Source organism: Notamacropus eugenii, chromosome 1 (genome assembly GCF_028372415.1).
Source record: "Notamacropus eugenii isolate mMacEug1 chromosome 1, mMacEug1.pri_v2, whole genome shotgun sequence".
Taxonomy (NCBI): Eukaryota; Metazoa; Chordata; class Mammalia; order Diprotodontia; family Macropodidae; genus Notamacropus; species Notamacropus eugenii.
In genome coordinates, this window is record NC_092872.1 from 313,323,196 (window position 1) to 313,346,078 (window position 22,883).

The 22,883-nt window shown below is 36.9% G+C and overlaps 1 protein-coding gene across 10 annotated transcripts in view; it reads right to left on the minus strand.

The window, feature by feature from the left end:
* GPHN (gephyrin) overlaps positions 1-22,883 on the minus strand; it is a 749,523-nt gene that overhangs the window by 235,459 nt on the left and 491,181 nt on the right. For all 10 annotated transcript variants that reach the window (XM_072629565.1, XM_072629558.1, XM_072629556.1 and 7 more), the window contains one exon: positions 86-220. In XM_072629565.1, coding sequence (XP_072485666.1) covers positions 86-220 — 135 coding nt within the window. The remainder of the gene's footprint in view (positions 1-85; positions 221-22,883) is intronic.

The following is a 22,883-nucleotide window of genomic DNA, read 5'->3' on the forward strand; positions in this document are numbered from 1 at the left end:
CCAACCTTGGTCAGTTGAAAGGTAGTATGAGTCATTACACAATTACATGGTGGAGACGTGCCAGATGCAAAGGCACTGTGCTTACTTTTGGTGTTGGACAGGAAGCTGTGGAGAGGCGAGATGTAGCCTGGGCACGAGGAGATTCTGAAGGGGTAGTGCTGAGGGAGGCGGTGTCTCGTGGGAGCACCTGAACACCACGGGAGATGATGGAATCTGGAATCTGAGCAAGACAGATATGATTAATAACTTGAAAGTGTCTATGATTAAAGCAACTATTAACATAGAAAAATCTATGCCCAAACTCAATTTTAGGTCTTTGCCATATGTAATTCATTCTACTTTCACAGCCTTAGTGTTATTTGTTGGTAGTAATAATAAAAACCCCCAAATGTAGTATATGTTCTAAAGCTAATCTTGATAGATGAAAAAAAATTTGTTTGAAAAAAAAGTACTCACCAAAAGTTTTTCTCAAACTTACCAGTGTAACAGAGACTGATAAAAATTTTCAAAATTATTTGAGACCTAGAAGAATATCTTTAAGGTCTTGGGCCTACAATAGGGTCAGGAATGATTGCTATTGAACATGCCAACTTTTAGCTTCTATATAAGACAGCCCACAAGGTAAAAATTACATTATGAAAACAAACTTAACTAAATTCTAGTATGAAGAGAAACTAAAAGTATCCTGAGTAGAAGTTTGAGGAAATGAATCATAGATATACAGATGTAGGCAGCAACATGGTGTAGTTGAAAGAGATAAACAAGGTTCAAATCTCAACTCTGCCACTTGTTATGTGACCTCGAGGAAACTGGTTAAGTTCTCTGGGCCTTGCTTTTTTCCTCTATAAGAGGAGGGAACTTGATGATTTCTATTCTATTATTAATTCTGATATTAATTGAAATCTATGATCTACAACACAATGCAACACTGAAGGTATAGAGCACCCACATGTTTAGAAGCAAAATTTGATTTGTCCCTATTTGGCTTCTGTTTTAATCTTGATTGAAACATAAATTCATACCACAACTAATTAAATCCTGCATTAAATTCTGTATTGTGCAACTTTATGCAATAAAGTCATACAATCTACTGAGGCAACAATGGGAATAAAGCAGCACACAATGTAATTACAACAAACTACACAGTGTCCTTCAGATATGCATCAAAAACCATCACATAGAAGGAAAAGAATCCCTAAAGGAACTAAGAAGAATCATTTGAAAGAATGTAGGAGTACAACTAAATGAGAACTATGTTTAAAAAAATGGGGAAGGGGATATTTTCTAAAGAAATATTGCAAGAAGTCCATGTTTATCAAACAAGTATGTAGGAATTTATGAGCTGTTTGATGGCACCAAAACGATCTGGTGAGAGAGTAGCATTATTTTCAGTATGTCACTGGTTATCATGCCTTCTTAAATCTACTCACGTTCTTTTTAAGTTTTCTAAGACCACAGAAAAATCACAATTTCAACATTCTTTTCCTGGACCAATGATGGGAATAGGTATTCAACCTTTATATGACTTTAAATTACAAGATTCACTTGTTTTCCATAAGGACTAGGAAGTGGGATATATCAAAATTGTATCTCTTTTGCAATAATAATCATCTTCTTTCACGAGAAAGGGAAATCAAGGTCCCAAATTCCATTTGTTAAATTCAACTTGCAAATTATACTGATTGTTCCCATATTTGTATAGGATCAGGGATTTAGAGCTGGAGTAAATCTCAGAGGTGATCTAGCCCAATGCCTTCATTTTAACAGATGACAAAATGGAGTCCCAGGAATGTTAAGCTGTTTGTAGAGAACAAAATTACTGGTTTGAACTTTGTTGCTTTTCTAATTTCACTGAAAACAAAGAAAAACGATTCTGGATGTCCAGTTACAAAGCAGTGGAAAGAAAACTGGTTTGAGAACTAGGAGACCTAGTTCCCCACTCCACCTGAAGTTGAGTAGTTCACTGTATAAAGGGATATTCATATCTATTCTGAGAGGCAGATGGTATGGTGGAAAAAGAGCTGGCTTTAGGGTCAGGAAAACCTGGGTTCCTCTGCCATATCCTGGCTTTGTAACCCAGGTCAAGTTGATTAATTTCTCAGTGTTTCACAACAATCCTCTCAAACTCTACATTTTAGAGAAGGCACCAACCTGCATTGGTAATGGGAGTTTCTTCATCAGGAATTTATATTTATGGAATTACAGTGATAGTCCCTATCTCTTAAAATTCATTGTATCTACCTCACAGAGATGTTATGACACTAAAACAAAGGAGTTGAAAATGCTTTAAAAATGAAAGCATTATTTAAAGGTTAGCTATTATTATAAATTCTCCAGATGTTACCTAGAATACACTTTTTGTTTATAAGAATAATACATTTGGAATCTTGTTAAAGCAAAATTCATCACTGACATAAATTTTGTATAAGGGTCCTACCACAATGAACTATTTTAAAGGACAAGCAACTCAGGGCTATAAAGGGCCCATCCAAAAGGATTCCATTTTTGAAGCATCAAAGGGACTTAATTTTAAGACAATCTGATTTATAAGGTGGTCACAGGGAATGGAATAGAAAGTCAGTGTTCCAGTGAGTCTTTAGTATTTGGAGATACTTTTACAAGAATTTGGTTACAGTCTCCATCACAAAGGTCATTTTGTAGGGGTTTGTAGTAATGCTACAATTTTACTACTGGTTTTAGGAAACTACGTTGTTGCAAATTTTATGCAAATATACTATATACATTATAATTTGATGCTTTATACACAAAGGATCAAGTTAGAATGCTCAGGCAATTAAGCAAACATCAGGCCTCAGCTCTCCATTCAATCTTCAAAACATTCATGTGATGAGAGGAAGCTTTAATTTTTGTATGGACCAGTGGCTGATTCACTGGTATAGGGAAACTCCTGGTAAAGAGACTATCAATGCATATTGCCAACTAATCTGCAACTTATGGCATTAAAGAGCTGTCTCGGGCAGTAAAACACTAAGTACCTTGCCAGGGACACTCAGCCAGCCCATGTAAGAGGCAGGACATCTCTCTGACCCAAAGGCCAACCACTATCCATTGAGTCATGTCACTTATTATAAAATTAAAAATCAAAACATCTGCTGGAGTTCTCTCTGGGACAAAGTAGAGAATCTAATATTTTCTTGCTGTGCTTTATCAATAATTTATTAATAACTTTATCTTTCAAAGAGTAGAGGAACTAATATGGGAAATGTCTACCCTAGACCTGATATTGATCAGCAAGAACTAGATGGTGGGGCTGAAATTAGATTAAGTTGTGCGGGTTCTTTCATAGAGTTTGTGAAGTAGGAGAGTAAATACAGCCCTGGTCAGACATGTGCTATAGATTTTAAGAGAGCAAATTTCAAAAGATTTAGCCAAAGGAAGTATATCTATGGAGATCTGGGCTGTAGGCAATATGGTTATGAGTGCACTGAGGGAGTATTTAATACAGGGGAAGATAACAAAAACATGGAAAAAATATTGGTCTTTACTCTGTTAACTATAAAAAAGCACTTAATTTGGTGGACCACTATGTCTCCTTAAAGGCTCTCAATAAATTTACTATGCATACATCAGAATTATTTAATATTCCATTAAAGATAAAACAAACTTGTTTGATGATCTTCTGATCATTAATATGAGATAAGTAAAAAAATAGTGGGATGTACGCTCGCCAAAGGAGTTCAAAACAGTCATGAATAAGATCCAGCCCAGAATTCTAGATGTAGAGAAATTTCCTGGCGATTGTGAGATCCTCCACATGCTCATTCGTAGATGACATTAAGCTTTGTTGCATCAAGTCTTGGAACACTGTAGAGCCTCCTGAATGAGATCTATAATCATTCCAACAACAATAACACAAATTTGGTCTGCACATTCACAATAGGAAAAACCAAGATAAAGAATTCCTATTATTCAGATTATTACAAGAAGTTAGATGGAAAACCTACAGAGCTCATCCATCCACACATATTATACATATATATAACACACATATATTACACACACACACACACACATATATATATGTATATATATATATATGCACAAATCTTAAATACTGCAAATGGACACTGATTTGGCTTCAGAATTAAACACAAAGAGAAAAACATGCTGGTTTGCCTTGCAAAATTAAAAAACTCCTTTAATATCCCCAAACTTTTCCCAAAAGAGATGCCTAACTTTTTAATAATATTCTGTAGGTGTTTGGATGGAGTTTTAAGTTTTGGAACACTGGTACTAAAAGAATTAAAAATTAATTTCATTTGAAGCCCAGTGGAGAGGAATATGGTTGTCAGGAGCAAGCTAAATTGCATAACAAATGAGAAACTGAGAAAGAACTGGAGGAAAGGATGTCATCAAAGACATGTATAAATAAAAAATCTGACAGGCTAGTCATGTGGTAAGAGTGAGATAAATAACTGAGGGACAGCCTATATGTTTCACTGGTATTTTTGCCATGTCAGGACAAGTGAGGAAGGTTCCCACATGTTTCCCTGTGGGGAACTTATGAGAGAACATGGAAAAGTTGTACGGGATAGGCAGCCATAGAAAGACTGAGACTGAGTCTATTACATGTTTGTTATCTAATTTCAGCTGAGTCCTGGCGACAAGGCAACCCTTTTGGTTTAGCCCACACTGTCCTTTCACCATTCTCTCAGCTTCACATGCTACTGAGGAAATAAATATTATTTGTTGAGAGCTCCCTCTTTTCTTCTTTACACCTCAAACTCTAGTCAACATAATGACTAAACATGATTCTAGAGGACTAATTATGAAGAATTCTACCTAGTTCCTAACAATAAAACAATGGACTAAAAACACAGAATGAGACACATTTTTGGACAGGGCCAATACAGTCATCTGTTTTGCAAGACTACATATATTTGTTATAAGGATTTTGTTTTTGTTTTTTCTGGTGGAGGAGGGAGAAGGGAGAGAAAATAAAAGCTTATTTACTAAAAAAAAGTACTGGCATATCATTCCTCTTTCTCATCTTGTTTACTCCTCTCTCTGAGGAAGACATACTTTTTCCTCATGAAAGTCAACTTTAGTTCATTCCACAATCACCCCCCTAAAAAGAAATTCAAAAATCTTCAACTATTGGTCCATTCCCTACTTCCCACAAACATGCTTTGTGTCTGACATGGTTAAAAAAACAAACCAAAAAAGCCCTGAAGCCCTCACGATTCTTATCATCTCCTCAAACTATTTTTTAAATATCTTCTCCCTTTTAAAGCCACATTCCTGGAGAAAACTACCTATACCCAATTCCCCTCTTTTTCCCTTTTTCTAACTGCCCTACAACCTCATCATTCAACTGAAATTCCTTTTCTCAAAATGTACTGATGACCTCTTAATTGCCAAATGTCATGGTCTATTCTCAGTCTTGATTCCTCTTGACTTCTCTGTAGCATTTCACACTGTTAACCAGCTCTTCTTGGATATACTTTCTTATCTGGGTTCTCCTACCTATATTAATTGCCCTTGCTCAGGTTCTGTTCTTGGCTCATGATCTGTAGCATACTGTCACTGTGGGCATACTCCAAGGTTCTGTCCTGGGCCTTCTTCTCTCATATACTCTTACTTAGTGAGCTCACCAGTTTTCTGAATGAATCACCCCTATGAAGATTAATCCAATGTATGTGTCTCCATATGTAATATACATATATGTGTATATACATATGTGCATATATTTATATATTATGTGATACACATACACATATCCATCCAGTCTCTCTCCAAGCTTTGGTTGCTCATTTTCAACTGCCTGTTAGACATTTCAAACTGGCTGTCTCAAAGGCATCCCAAACTCAACATGTCCAAAACAGAATTCATCATTATTACCCTAAATTCACCCTTCTTTTTAGCCTTCATATGTCTGTTCAGGACCAGACTTCTTAGTCTTACAACTTTAATGTTATTTCACTTCTCACTCTTCTTCATCACATGTATCCAACCAGTTGCCATATTTGTCATTTTAGTCTCCACATTTCTTATAATTATCTTTCTCTCTATTCATACAACTACCACTTCTCTCACCTGTATTACTACAATAATTTCTTAATTGTTTCTTTCCATCTTAAATCTCATCTCAGTCTAGTCTAGGACCTTAGCCTGAAAGGGCCAGGGTCTCACATTGCATCCTGGGCCATCTCCAGCTGTCCTGATGAATATCTGGCCCCTGGACCCAGATGGTTTTGGAAGACAAAGTGATGTTGGTGACCTTCCACAGCCCTCCCTCACTCAAAGTCAATTGCAAGTCATGTCATCATCTTGATGTCATGGTCCTCTTTGAGAACAAAAGACAAACACAAATCCTTCACGTAGATAAGAAAATGATTTTCCTGAAACGCAAGTCTAACTATGTCATTGCCTTGCTCAATAAACTCCAATTAGCTTCCTTAGGATCAGAAATAAATTCTGTTTGGCTCTTAATACCTTTTAGAGCTTGTCCTCAAATTACCTTTCCAACACTGGATTACTCCATTTATTTACATGCTGCTGAATGAAGCTAGAGAAAAATCACAAAACTGCTGACTGTTTCTATTATGAATTTATGTTATATAATTTCACCTGGGCATTCACTGCAGTAAGGCAGTTCTGTTAGAATTCCTTAATCAATTTGTTATTCTCACTCACTACGACAGTCATTTCAAAAATTTTCATCCCTCTGAAACTCTCCCATGATATGCATATCTCCTACCTTCTCATATGACAACTTTCACCAAAAAAATTACAGGTATTTGCTAAGGCCTCTTTCTTCTCCCCTCCTATTCATCTCATATCACTCAAAAGTTTTCCCCCTGCTCTCTACTCGTTCACCCCTGTCTCACAAGAAAAGTTGGCTCTTCTTGCCATGACAAATCCATCTACTGGCATCCTTGATCCTATTCCATCCTCTCTTGTCCAGCAAATTGTACCTTCTATCATCTGTACTCTCATAAATCTTCAATTTCTATCTACTCATTGCCTCTCTGTTGCTTAGAAACACAGGCATATTTCACATTCTTAACAAAAACTCTTTCTGACCTTATTATTACAAAAACTCTTTCTTATTCCTACTAACTATAATCCCATATCTTTCCTTCCTTTTTGACTAAAGTCTTTGAAAAAGTTATCTACTTCTGGTGTCTCCATTTCCTTTTCTCTCATTCTCTTGTAATATCCAGCCTGGCTTCCAACCTCATCACTGAACCAAAAGGCTCTCTCCATAGTTGCCAATGATCTCTTAAATGTCAAATCTAATGGCTTTTTCTCAATTCTCACCCTTCTTGACTTCTCTGTGGCCTCCGACACTGTTTACTATTTTCTCCTTGATACTCTCTTCCAGGTTTGTATACCATTGCCCTCTCCTTCTACCTATCTGACCATTCCTTCTCTGTCTCTTTTGTTCTACCTTCATCCATTTCATGTACATTAATGGTAAGTTTCTTCAAGGTTCTATCCTGGGAACTCTTTTCTCCTCTTTCTAAAGTATTTTACTTGGTGATCTTTTCAGATCTTAAGAGTTTCAGTTAATATTTCTTTGCTGATGATTCTTAAATCTATTTATTTAACCCTAACCTCTCTTCTGAACTCCAGTCATATCTCCAACTGTCCATTGAATATCTTGAATTGGATATCCTCATAAATCTTAAATTAGATATGTCTAAAACTATCCTCATTATCTTTTTCCACTCAGCTATTAAAGTGATCTTAAAAGCACTCTGATGTTACCTTCCTATTCAGTCAAGTCCAATGGCTTCCTCTTTTAGCATCAAATATAAAATCCAACATTCAAAGAACTTCAGAACCTGCCCCTTTCCAGTCTTCTTATACCATACGTCTTTCCTACCCTTCCTACCCAGAGTTCCACCCTCCCATACCTACCACATTTTCTAAGATTCAGTGAGACTGATCTTTTGCTGTTCCTCATACAAGATACTCCACTTCCTGATTCTGGGCTGTCTCCTATACCTGGCATTCTTTTCTCTTTTCTCTGTCATGGCTTCCTTCAAGTTTTAGTCAAAATTTTATCTTCTGCAAGAAGCTTTTCCCAGTCTACCTTAATGCTCATGCCTTCCCTCTGTTGAATATGGATACATAAATATATCCATATTTACATAATTAATATATATAAATATTGTCTGTACACAGTTTGTATATTGTTTCTCCCATTAGACTATTAACTCCTTGACATCAGGGACTATCTTTTGCCTTTTGTTGTATCTCTAGCACTTAGCGGAATGCTTGGCACAATGTAGGCACTTATGAAATGCTTAATTACTAACATTACTACTCTCCTTCTGATACTCTATGGTCCAGTCAAACTGGCTTAATTGTTATTCTTCACAAAGGACCCTCTATCTCATGTCTCCAAACCTCTATATTGGCTGTCTCTACTGTTTGGAATACTCATCCCCCTTCTCTCCACCATTTCTTGTTCCCATCAAAACTCAGTTAAACTTTACTCAGGATAATGAAAAAATCTTATCTTTGGGTTCAACTTCAGAAGTTCTAGATAGGGGGAGTGATGGTTAAAGAGGAGTTTGTCTGAACAAGTATTGGAGCATAGTAATATAGGCTCAATATGAACTAAAAGTGTATTATGGAAACTCAGAAACCTAGCATGTTTTTAGGTTACAGTAAAAGAGGCAGAGTGGACCTAAAGAGCAGAGAAAAGGCAAACCCCTTCAAATACCTTTAAATAATAGCTCAAAATAAACTCTAGAGAGGCAGAACCCAGAAAAGGACAGAGTGAAACAATTTACCAGCCTAAGACACTTAGAAGGTTGGCTGGAAAGGTCTGTTGCACCAGGGTGAGAGTGAAACCCAGTCCAGCATAGACCAAGCCCAGAACAGACCAAGCCCAGAACACAAGAAGCAGGCCTTAGGGGCAACTGAATCAGTTGAAGCAGTTTCAAGACCTCTCAGCCAACAGAAGGTAAGAGGGTCTAACAACAGGTCAGAAGGAGATTACAGAGTTCTCTTTGTTGGCACTGAGGGCAGAACTCTGTTGCCCATACTCAGATCTGGGTCACAGTCTTGGGTGGCAATCTCAAGGCAAGAAGGAGCTAGTACTAGCACACCAGACCTTGCAGTAGCAGTGGAGCAGGGGACCCTAGCAACAGTTCAAGGGTAGAAAAGAATGCTTATCATCACTTATATATCGGAGCACAGGGTAGGAGAGCAGTAAATACATCTCTCCTAAGATCATATGACCTTGGAAGAACTGAAAACTTTACAGGTCCTCAGAATTACTTCTGAAAACAGCTGTACAAAAACCCTTAAAGCTTAGGACAGTGCCTCTGGAAGCAGAGCCCCACATTAGCATAGAGTTAAAAGTAAAGAAATAGGCTGGAAAATAAGCAAACAGCAGAAAAAAATACTGACTATAGAAAACTAGTATGGTGACAGGAAAAACAAAACACACACTCCAAATAAGACAACAAAGTCTATATCTAAAGCCTCAAAAAAACCTGAATTGACCCCAGGCCATGGAAGGGCTGAAAAAGGACTTTAAAAATAAAGTAAGAGAGGTAGAGGAAAAATTGGGAAGAGAAATGAAAGCAAAGCAAGAAAATCATGAAAGAAGTCAAAAGTTTGGTAAAGAAGGCACACAAAAAAAATGGTGAAGAAAACACTTTAAAGAACAGAATAAGTTAAATGTTAAAAATAAGGCACAAAAATTCACTGAAAAGAAGAACTCCCTAAAAAGCAGAATTGGTGAAGTGGAAAAAAAGGTACAAAAATCCCCTGAAGAAAATAACTCTTTAGAAATCAGAATTGGGCAAGTGGAAGGTAATAACTCTATAAGACATGAAGAATCAATCAAACAAAATCAAAAGATTGAAAAAATAGAAGAAAGCATAAAATATCTCAATGGACAAACAAATGACCTGGAAAATAGTTCTTAGAGAGAGAATTTGAAAATTATTGGACTACCTGAAAGCCATGATAAAAATATAAAAACCTAGATATCATAGTTCAAGAAATTATCAAGGAAAACTGCCCTGATATTCTAGAATCATAGGGTAAAATAAAAACTGAAAGAATCCACTGATAACCTCCTGAAAGGGATCCCAAAATGAAAACTTCCAGGAATATTATAGCCAAATTCCAATGTCTCCAGATCAAGGACAAAATATTACAAGTAGCCAGAAAAAAAAAAGACAACAACAACAATTCAAATATCATGGAACTAGTCAGGATAACACAAAATTTTAGCAGCTTCTAATTTAAAGGATCAGAGAAGTTGTAATACAACATTATAGAGAGCAAAGAGCCAGGATTACAATCAAGGATCACCCACCAGCAAAAATAAGTATAATCCTTTAGGGGAAAAAATGGACACTCAATGAAACAAAGGACTTTAAAGCATTCCTGATGAAAAGCCCAGAGCTGACTTTCAAATAAAAGACTCAAAAGAAGCATTAAAAGATAAACAGGAAAGAGAAATTATAAAAGATTTAATAAAGGTAGACTGTTTACATTCCTACACAGGAAAATGATACTTCTAACTCCTAAAATCTTTCTCATTATTAGGGCAGTTAGGAGTACATACACATGGCATGGGTATGATTTGAATATGATGGGATGTTTATCTACAAAAAACCTGAGGAGTGAGAAAGAAGAATACACTAGGAGAAGAGGAAAGGAGAGATAGAATGGAGTAAACTATTTGATATAAAAGAGGCTTTAAAGAGATTTTACAGTGGAGAGGAATATGGGAAAAGAGGTGAGGGAAGCATGTGAAGCTTGCTTTCATCGGAAACATACTCAGTTGGGTGTAGAAATCTATCTCATATGGGAAGGTAGGAAGGGAAGGAAATAAGAGAAATGGGGTGGGGGTGGATAGAAAGAAGGGCAGACTGGGAAAGGTAAAAAATCTGAAGCAAAACACTTCTGAAGATGGACAAGGTGAAAGGAGAGAGAGTAGAATAAACAATGGGAAAATAAGATGCAGGGAAATACACAGTTGCTAATCATCAGTGTGAAAAAAAATTTTTACAGTAAATTTCTTTGATAAATACCTCATCTCTCAAATATTTAGAAAACTGAGTCAGATTTATAGAAATAACCATTCCTCAGTAAATGGTCAAAGAATATGACTAGGCAGTTTTCAGATAAGGTGATCAAAACTATCTATAGTCATGTGAAAAAAATGTTCTAAATCACTATTGATAAGAAAAATGCAAATTAAATAACTGAGCTACCATCACATTCTTATCAGACTGGCTAATACGACAGATAAGGAAAATGACAGATGTCTGAGGATAATGCACCATTAGTGAAGTTATATACTGATTTAACCATTTTGGAGAGCAATTTGGAACCATGCCCAAAGGACTATAAAACCATGCATACCCTTTATTTTTTAAAAAAATTATTTGGAATTTTATTTTTCCCCAGTTACATGCAAAAACAATTTTTAACATTTGTTTTTAAAACTCTGAGTTCCAGGGGGATGGAGCCAAGATGGCAAAGTAAAGGCAGGGACTTGCCTGAGACATCCCCAAACTCTTCCAAATACTTTTTAAAAATTACTCTAAACAAATTCTAGAGCAGCAGAAACCACAAAAAGACAGAGTGAAACAAATTTCCAGCCCAAGACAACCTGGAAGGTATAAAGGAAAGGTCTGTTGCACTAGGCTGAGAGAGAAGTACAACCTAGCACAGGCTGCTAGTGCATCCCCAGCTCCAGCAAACCTGGAGTAGGGCTGAGAAGACTGAATCACTGGTAGGAGTGGCAGTTTCCAGACTTCTCAGCCCACAGACACCAAAGACAACTTAGGTCAGCAGAAAATGTCTGTTGGACCTGGATGAGACAGGTCCAGTGCAGTCCAACACAGGTTGTGCCAGCACAGCCCTAGCCCTAGCAAACCAGGAGTAGGCCTTGGGAGTGACTAAATCAGCAGCAGCAGTAGCTGCTTATGGAGCTCTCAGACCACAGACAGTAAAGGGGTTGACGGAAGAAGGAGATTGGAGGGGTCCCTTTGTTAGCACTGCGGCAGGACTCTGTTGCTTTGCCCATACTTAGATCTGGGTAGTAGTCCTGGGCCAAGGAGGAGCACTAGCATAGCAGAGCTTGTGGCAGCAGTGCAGAGCAGACCCTCTTTACAATTCCATGGCAAAAAAGAATGCTTGTGGTCACTCATAGACCAGAGCACAGGCCAGGAGACACCTCTCCTTAGATCACCACCTTGGAAGAACTGAAAACTTACAGATCCCTAGAAGTATCTCTGATAACAGCGGCACAAAACCCCTGAAACTTGAAAATTTTGCCCTCCACAATGGAAGCAATGCACTACTAGCTTAAAAAAGAGTTAAAAAGTCAAGTAATTGGCTGGGAAAATGAGCAAAAAATGGAAAAAAACTCAGACTAAAGACTTTTGTGACAAGGAAGATCAAAACATAACTCAGAAGAAGATAATAAAGTCAAAGCTCCTACATCTAAAGCCTCCAAGAAAAATATGAATTGGCCTCAGACTATGGAAGAATTCAAAAAGGATTGTGAAAATCAAGTAAGAGAAGTAGAGGAAAAATTGGGAAATGAAAATGATGGAAGAAAATAATGAAAAACAAGTCAATAGCTTACTAAGGAAGACTAAAAAAAAATACTGAAGAAAACACCTTAAAAAATATGCTAAATGGCAAAAGAGGTCCAAAAAGCCAAGAGGAGAAGAATGCCTCAAAACACAAAATTGGCCAAATGGTAAAGGAGGTCCAAAGCTCACTGAAGAAACTAATTCCTTAAAAATTAAAATGGAGCAAATGGAAGCTTTCATGAGAAATTATGAAGATCTTATGAGAAATCAAGAAATCATAAAACCAAAAGAATGAAAAAATAAAAGTGTGAAATATCTCATTTGAAAAACAACTAAACTGGAAAATAAATTCAGGGAGATTATTTTAAAATTATTGGACTAACTGAAAACCATGATCAAAAAAAGAGTCTAGACATATTCTAGAACCAGAGGTAAAAACAGAAATTGAAAGAATCCACTGATCACCTCCTGAAAGAGATCCCAAAATGAAAACTCCTAAGACTATAACAGCTAAATTCCAGAGTTCCCAGGTCAAGGAGAAAATATTGCAAGCAGCCAGAAAGAAACAATTTAAGTATTGTGGAGCCACAATCATAACACAAGATTTAGCAGATTCTACATTAAAGGATCAGAGAAATTGGGAATAGGATATTCTGGAGGGCAAAGGGGCTATGACCTCCCCAGAAAAACTTGAGTATAATTCATGAGGGGAAAAAATGGACATTCAATGAGATAGAGGAATTTCATGCATTCTTGAGAAAAGAATGAAAAGGTAAACAGGAGAGAGAAATCATACAGGACTTATTAAAGTTAAACTGTTTACATTCCTACATGGAAAGATGATATTTGTAACTTAGACCTTTCTCATTATTAGGGTACTTAGAAGGAGTATGTACATATAGAGGGCACAGGTGTGAATTGTATATAAAGGGATGATATCTAGAAAATAAAATTAAGGGGTGAGAGAAGAATGTACTGGGAGAAAAAGAAAGGGAGAGGTAGAATGGGGTAAATTATCTTCCATAAAAGAGGCAAGAAAAAGCTTGTATAATGGAGGGGAAGAGGAAGGAGGTGAGAGGGAATGAATGAACCTTGCTTTCCTCAGAATTGGCTTAAAGAGGGAATAACATACATACTCAATTGGATACAGAAATCTATCTTACCCTACAGGAAAGTAGGGGTAAATGGGGATAAGAGAAGGAGCGTGACAAAAGGGAGAGCAGATTGGAAGAGGGAGTAGTTAGAAGCAAAACACTTTTGAGGAGGTCAGGATGAAAGGAAAGAGGGAATAGAATAAATGGGGGGAATAGGATGGAGGGAAATAGAGTTAGTCTTTCACAACATGACTCTTAAGGAATTTTGCATGACTATACATGTATAACCTGTATCAGATTGTGTGCTTTCTCAGTGTGGGGTGGGAGGAGGAAGGGAGAGAATTTGGAACTCAAAGTTTTAAAAATGAATGTCAAAATGGTTTTTATATGTAATTAGGGAAAAATAAAATACCAAATAAAAATTTAAAAAATTGAAGACCACAAAAAAATTCCAAGAGAAACATACCTTTGAGTTCCAAATTCTCTCCCTTCCCTCCTTACCCTCCCTCACTGAAAAGACAAGCAAATCAATGTAGGTTATACATGGGTAATCATGCAAAACATTTCCGTAATAGTCATGTTGTGAAAGAAAACATACACCAGAAAAAAAAACCCTCAAGAAAAATAAAGTTTAAAAATAATGCTTTGATCTGTATTCAAACACCATCAGTTCTTTCTCCAGGTATGGACAGCACTTTTCATCATAAATTCTTCAGAGTTGTCTTGGATCATTTTATTGCTGAAGATAGTTAAGTCATTCACAGTTGATCATCTTACAATATTGCTGTTACTTTATACACAGCACATTTCACTCTGCATCAGCTCACGTAAATCTTTCCAGGTTTTTCTGAGAGCATCCTCCTCAGCATTTCATATTGCACAATAGTATTCCATCATAATCACATATCATAACTTGTTCAGTCATTTTCCAATTGATGGGCATCCCCTCAATGTCCAGTTCTTTTCTACCAGAAAAGAACTGCTATAGATATTTTTGTACATATAGGTTCATTTGTTTTTTTTAAAAATCTCTTTTGGGATACAGCCTATTACTAGTATTGCTAGGTCAAAGGGTATGCATGGTTTTATAGGCCTTTGGGATAGTTCCAAATTGCTCTACAGAATGTTTGAATCAGTTCACAACTGCATCAACACTACATTAATGTCTCATTTTTTCCACATTCCCTCCATCATTTTTTATTTTCAATCTTATTACCCTATCTAATAGGTATGAGGTTGTACCTCAGAACTGTTTTAATTTGCATTTCTCCAATCAATAGTGAGTTAGAGCACTTTTATATGGCTACAGACAGCTTTGATTACTTCATCTGAAAATTATTCCTATCTTTGGCCAAGCAATATCGCTACTAGGTCTGTATATCAAAGAAGTCTTAAAAAGGGGAGGGGGAAAGAACATATTTGTACAAAATTAATTACAAAAGCTCTTTTTGTGGTGGTTAAGAATTGGAAATTGAGGAAATGCCCATCAACTAGGGAATGGCTGAACAAGCTGTGGTATATGATCATAATGGAATGCTACTGTGCTATAAGAAATGATAAGGATACTCTCAGAAAAACCTAGAAAAACGTACATGAACTGATGTAAAGTGAAATGAGCAGAATTAGGAGAACACTGTACACAGTAACAGAAATTTTGTATGATGACCTACTCTGAATAACTTATCTATTCTCAGCAATACAATGATCCAAGACAATTTGGAAGGACTTATGATGAAAGGTGCCGTCCATCTCTAAAAGAAAGAACTGATAGAGCCTGAATGCAAATCAAAGGCACTTTTTCTTTATTTTTCTTGCTTTTTTGGTCTGCATTTTCTTTCACAGCATGACTTACATGTTTTGCATGACCACACATGTATAACCTATGTCAAATTGCTGGCCTTCTCAATGAGTGATAGTGGGAAGGAAGAGAGGATATGGAACTCAAAATTTAAAAAAAGAAGTTAAAATTATTTTTACATGTAATTGGAGAAAAAATAAATATTAAATTTTTAAAAAGAGATACAGTAAATTTAGGACTAGGGAGGTAACAGTTTTTTTCCTACTGTGCTGGTGAGATTACAAGCATTTAAAGGGCTCTCATGTGGAAGAAGGATTAGATTTATTTTTGGGGGGCCTAGAGGTAGTGTTATTAACTTGAAAGAACATTAGATTTGAAAATAGGATTTGTGTCTGAATTCTGGCTGACCTCTGGCAAGTCACTGAGTCTCCCTGGTTTCCTCATGGGATAAATGAGGAAGCTGAACAAAGCTTCTTCTAGCTTGTATCTATCCTTTGGAAGAGAGTAAAACTAGAAACAATGAATGGAAGTGACAAAGAAAAAGATTTAGGCTAGGTATAAAACAAAAAACCTCAACTTCTTAACAATTCCAAAATTGGAATGGACTTCCTCAAGAGACAGTGGGCTCCTGTCTCCCACTAGATGTCTTCAAGCAAAAGCTAAATGACCATTTGTTGTATATTTTGAAGAGGGCATTCTTGTTTGGTAAGTATTAAACACAGATGACCTCAAGGTTCCTTCCAACTCTGAGATTATTAAATTTTTTTGTCTCCACATTTAATCCTTTCTTTCACTTTGAAGGAATATTTAGCTTTCTTTGATAACCTGGACAAGCATATAGACACAAAAGTAAGATAGTCTTTGCCCTTGAGGGGTTTATACTATTTTGGAGAGATAATGTTCACAGAAAAATAAACATAGCATGTATACAAATTCAATACACAGTGATTTGATGGTACAGACCTTAAACAGATTGAGAGTGACTGAAAGTACTAGAGAAAGGAAATACTTTTGGAAGGAAGGAACTATATGAGAGAGGGTGGAAATAAAGGTTAAGGTGGAAGGATAACCACTATCTCCAAGACAGTAGAGAAGAAGATTTAAATATAGCTACAGTTAATTTCAAATAGAAAGAAAGAAACAAAAATAACTTCATTCTTTACAGGCTTGATCTTGTTAAGTAGGAGGCAAAGTCATATGCCAAGGCCTAGGGAGCACAGGAAGGAGTGAAAAAGAATAAAAATTAAAATAGGTATTGTGATCACATGCATATAAATGAACAAGTGTGGAATAAAAGGCTTGACCAACAACAAGTGAGGGACCAGTTGAAGTTAGAGAAGATAAATCTGTAATGTGCTAAGTCAATACAAATTTGAAAAAAAATCCCAGATTCCAAGAGGAACGCTTTTGTTACTTTCAGAATAGTGATCTATGTTCTATCGTCTTATGTAACAGATGTTAAGAAAATAGCTTGTCCCAGCTGATTCCAAACTCTCAGCAGACACATACTATAATTTCAACCATGAGTTATTAAACCAATAGAATTCTGTTCATTAAGGGAAATTGCACTGGGAATATATCCTTCCCAAGGAATTCTGCTGACTCTCCTCCCTCATCTACTATTCACTTCTCTGTAACTAATCAACTAGTTAGGAAAAAGCCTCAGAGAGAAACTGTGGGATATATTACAGTTACCAGACTATATGGCCAGCAAGCTTCTTTCTTTTTTGTCCTGCAATACTAACTAAAACATAATCATGATTCATACATATCTCCATGGGTGTTTCAAAGCCAAGGAAGTTGGGAGGCAGAGTGCTGCAGTGTAGGCAGCACTGGATCTGGAATTAGAAAATTTATCTTTCGGTTCTGACACTGCCACTTACTAGTTATGTGACCATGGACAAGCCATCTGGCAAATGGGGGTAATAATACTTGCATATCTTTCTCAGGTTCTTGTGAAGAAAGCACTTTGTAAATGGCAAAGGCATTATGTAAATGTGAGTAGTTAAGGCATTTGATAAAATCAGTTATTCTCATGGGTAAAATTAGAAGTAGTCCTTCAATCTCTGACTGAACAGTAACAGAGACTTCAGTATGTAACAAGGCAATTCATTTCATTGTTGCGCTGCTAATTATTAGAAAGGTCTTCATGTTGAGTCAAAATCTGCTTACCTGCAACTTCCACTGTTTTTAGTACTAATTTTGCTTTCTGTAATTACATATAATCTTTGGGGCTGCCTATATATTAACTTTACAATTTTAACATAGCCTATACAAAATAAACCATATAACTAAAGGAATTTCTTTGAAATGCTTACTCAAAGAAAATTTTCTCTCTCTTTTTTTTCTATTTCCCTTCCATTGAACATGAAGTTCAATGTGCTTGGCTATTAAGTGCTATAAAAAGAAGGGAGGAAGAAGTAAGTGGGGGGAAAAGTTATATTCATTAAAAATTAGAAACATAGAAAGTAAGTTGTCAAGATATAATGAAGGATACAAAGAAGAATGCACTTTGGTGGCAGCTACTCATGGACATGTAGTGAATGTCCAAGATGAAGATAACACTAAAATTATATAAGACCAGTTAGTTTTATGGGCTAATTGCAAGGGTACAGTTCTAATATTGTTTCTAAGCAAGTTAACTTTGCTGTACTTTATGGCTATAGGCCGTACCTGCAATGGTTTCTAAAAAAGTGGGTCATTGGTCATCTCTCAACAGTATGAGAATGTGGAGGCATGAGCAAAAATCTATCACCATTTCTGTAAACATAACTTAAACTGTATGCCCTTTTGACACTGGTCAAGTATAGTAACCTCTATACAAGGTTATAATACAAATTGAAAATAAAGTTTTTGGCCAAGAGAAGTTTGTGGTCTAGCTAGAAACACATAATTAGCATGGGATTATAGTGAAATATAACTGATTTTTAAAAATAAGCATACTACAACATAATCCAAATGAATCTTATCCCTTATAAAACAATTATATTAGGAAGCTACAAACAAATTCCAATTATGCTGCCATAGACTGTGGCATTTTTGTAGCTCCTTCTCTGAAAATGTCTTCAGAGACTGAAGACTTTGTTCACTGATGATAAATCTTCACTCTTCGAGAATAAATATAAATTTTTTTTGGGGGGGGTTGTAGCCAAATTTGAAGTCAAATATATTAAAAAACCCCAACAAACCAGGAACTATGGTGGTGATTTTATCAGCCTGAAAATCTCTCAGAATCACAGGAAACTCAGAATTGGAAGGGACCTCAGGGGTCACCTAGTTTAAACCATAGCTGACTAAGAAATCCCATTATATCACTGACAAATGGTCACTGAGGCAGACCCAACAGAACTTCTAATTGCTTCAATGCTTTCCATAATTTCTGGTCTCTGTCATTCTGTACTGTTACAAATAATGTTCTCCATTCCCATGCTCATTCTTCCATTCAGCCAATCCCTGGGCACTAGAAAACTGAAATATCCCTAATATGTATCAGAGCTATAACATTTTAAAAAATAAAAGGAAAAGCTTGTGAATCATCGCAAGATTAGCAGAAAAAATGTTATGGTTGATACTAACATATTTTTTCCCCTATTTTTTAAAACTACTTACCTCCCTCCTTCTTCATCATCCTTCCCTTAATATTACAAAAACACCATTTTAGAGAGAGCAACTGACCTAAATGGAGGAAGCAATACGGATGGAAGAATTTGATTGCTTCTCTTCAATTATTTTTTATGATCTCCAAGAGTAACACTAACTCCACGCTAACAAAGCAATTGTCCTTTACTTGAAGACCTCCAGAGATAAAGTATTCACTACCTTCTATAAGTAACCCACTTCATTTTTGACAGCTCTAATCATTAGAAGGGTGGTGTAGTGGATAGAAGGGCCTGATGTCAGGAAGACTCATTTTCCTGAGTGCAAATCAAATCAGATACTTCCTAGCTGTGTGACTCTGCGGAAGTCACTCAACTGTGTTTGCCTCCATTTCTGTAAAATGAGCTGGAGAAGGAAACGGCAAACCACTCCAGTATCTTTGCCAAGAAAATCCCATAAAAAAGGGTGACAAAGTCAGAAATCACTGAACAACAACAATCATTAGAAAGTTTGTCCTTTCAGAGGTGGTGACAGGGGCCTCACAGGATACAATACAACCTACTGTGAGACTGGGCCTCCAGGAAGGACCTTTAACAGTAAGTATAATCCTGTCCCTCTCTCAATAGATCTCTCTCAAACCTCTGCCTGGACTCATATCTCATTAGTTAATATGCTCCTATCCCCTTATACTCTCCCTATTCCAGGGGTTCTGAACCCTTACTGAATGTCACCATAAAAATCTCTTTTTCATCCACAACTTATTCTTATTGTCTTTTATTCTCATATATTGCAACTCTATTTCTCCACTGTCACATTACAGATCTGCTCTTCCTTCTCTTTCACTCTTTCCTCCTCCTCTTCTCCCTCTGTCCAAATGAGGAGTCACACCCTTACATGTGGGTGATCTGTCCAAAGGAATATAAATTTTGATTGCTTATACTTCACAAGGCATCTTGAGGTTTGAGGGCTAGATTTTTTTCCTCTTCCTTATTTATTTATTCTCAATTTTTAAAAAACGGGGACAATTAACTCTTTTGTCTCATGTAGTTTTCATTTATGACTACTTGAACTATACCTCTGGAAAACCAGACTTTAATGAAGTCCGTTAGGTTTCAAATGGAGCTACTTAATTTGCCTTTAAACCCAAATCATAGGGCTTTAAATGACTGGCCAATAATAGGTTCCAGTTCAAACCTCACTTGTTCACTGTTTGTGTTTTGATGGCTCACAGCAAGTGTAAATAGCAATTATTTTTGTTCTGGCCACAAACTCTGAGGGTCTTCCCCTCCCAGACTGATTCTTTTATAAAGGCAAACTAGGCCATCTTTTGCTAGAATTTTTACCTAGCCTTTAACTACTGAATGGGCATTGCCTCAGACAAACTGAGACCTGGAAAGATCTTAGTTTAAAAAAACCAAGGTCTCCTATTGCATTGTGAGCCATTGCTCGGCCTCTTGACCTATGTCAAAGAGTGATGACTCTGGAGGAGAGAGTGACGCTGATGACTGCATAGCTCTGCCTCACTTACATCCAACTCACTTGCAGCTCATGACATCACCTTGCTGATGTCACTGGTTCTCTTCAAGGGACAAACAAAAATAAACAATCCCTTCCACTGTGCCCTCTGGAATGCATATTCTATAATAAATAAACTTCCCATATTAAGTTTCCTTGGTATTAAGGGAATTATTAATTAAATTATTTATTCTGTCATTAAATCTTTTCCCTTCTCATTCTTTCCTTCTGTCACTCACAGAGACCTAATTAACTCCTGATGACACTACTTCCTGCTCTACCTTTTCCAGTACTTGCTTTATTTTCTTATATTCTCCTATTTACTGGACTTCACTGGATGTGGTAAGGGAGTCAGTATACTTCTCGACCCACTTGCTACTTCTAGACTCTCTACCATCTTTGCTTCTTTAAAGAGAAAACTTATCCAAACTTATCCAATCAAGAGCCTGGTGGCCATTATCTATCAACTCTCAAACATTCTCTTTCCTTCCTCATGATTTAAATTTTAGTGCTTGGCTCAGTATTTTTTTCCCTGCTCAACTCCTGACCTCCTACTAGGGGCCTTCAACAGATCTCCCTCTCTCTCTCTCTCTCTCTCTCTCTCTCTCTCTCTCTCTCTCTCTCGATAGACAGATATCTATATGTGTGCACACATATACACATGTACACTGATATTCTCTCAAATATTCTAACTTCCTACTTCCTCAGTCTATTAATTTCTAATACCATTCTTCTACTAAGTTACTCTCAGAGATGGTCATACTGTTGATCTTGTCATCACCCATTTCTATGTTCCACTTTTATGTTAACAAACACAAGATTTTTTTTTTCTGGTCACAACCTTTTATCATTCCATATTTCCTTACATGTACAACTCCTACTTCTGTTCTTTCTCCTCACTGTGCCTTCCATATCCTTTATCCCTCAGTTCTTTCTAAGACTATCAGCCTGTTACTGGCTACATTCTCTTTCCTACTTTATGTCAACCACTTGATGAACCAACTCAATTCTATACTCTCTTCTACTCTTGAATACCTTGTCCCCTTAATCTTGTTGCCCATGATGCTTTGCCAAACCTCAGTCCTGGATTACTTCTACCATCCAACTCTTAATCCTATTCATGTGTTGCTGGACACAGCTGAAGGAAATCAAGAAATCATGTTGATGGGGTCCACTATGTGTTTATGTTAACTAATCTCAATTAGACCCTCAGGCTAGCAAGGTAATAATTCTACTTTTTAGTTGACTTGCTATCCCACTATCCACAGTGGCTGTTCCAAACATTATCATCTCTCCTCAAACTTTCTATGGTACCTTCTTCCTGTTTCCTAACTAAGAAAAAAAAAGAGAGAGAGAGAGACTGTTCCCCTTTTCTCCTCATCTCATCTCATTCAGATGTCTCCCTTCACTTTCTCCTTTACCCCTATCTTACATGAAGAGTATCAAGGCAAGCCTCTTTATATGCACAAGTGATCCCATTCCATTCTGTCTTCTGCAGCAGATTGTCCTCTCCATCATCCCCAGTCTCTTAGCATCAGTCTCTCCATATCTACTGGCTCCTTCTCTGCTGTCTACAAACCAGCACTTATTTCTCTCATTCTTAAAAAATCCTTCTTGAAACTAAGATCCTCACCAGTTATCATCTTCTGCCATTCCCCCCCCCCCCCTTTCTCAGGAAAATTCCTTAAGTTATTTATATGGGGCTCCTCCATTTTCTCTCCTTATTCTCTTCTAAACCACAGGCAATCTAGTTTTCTAGCTTATCACTAGACTGAAACTGCTCTTTCCAAAGATTCCCATGATTTCTTAATGGCCAAATGCAAGATTCTTTTTTCAGGGCTCATCCTTCTCAATTTATCTAATACATGTGATATTGCTGATAAGTCTCCTCTTGGATACTCTTTCCTCTCTTGGTTTTCCTATACTGATCTCTCCTGGTTCTCCTCTTAGATATTTGTCAGTTTCCCTTGCCGGGACTTTATCCATATTATGCCTGATAACTATAGGTGTTCCCCAAGGTTCTGTATTGGGCCCTGTTCTTTTTTCTCTATAAATTATCTAGCTATGCAGTTGATTACCAGATTTCTTGCCTCCAGCCTAGCCCCTGTAGTCATTATATGGGGAACCAGTTCCTGTGAAGAAGCCATACATTTCCACCAAATGCTAATCAGTTCCTACCTGAATTAGTAAGGCACTATAAGGGAAAGACAGGAGGCAGCATGTGCCAAGAAAGTCAAACTATCACTACAACAAGCATCACCTTGTCTTGTATTCTAGTGGAGAAAGCTGAGGACCCTGAAACCAAAGCCTTGGGAATATCAGTGCCCTCAGATC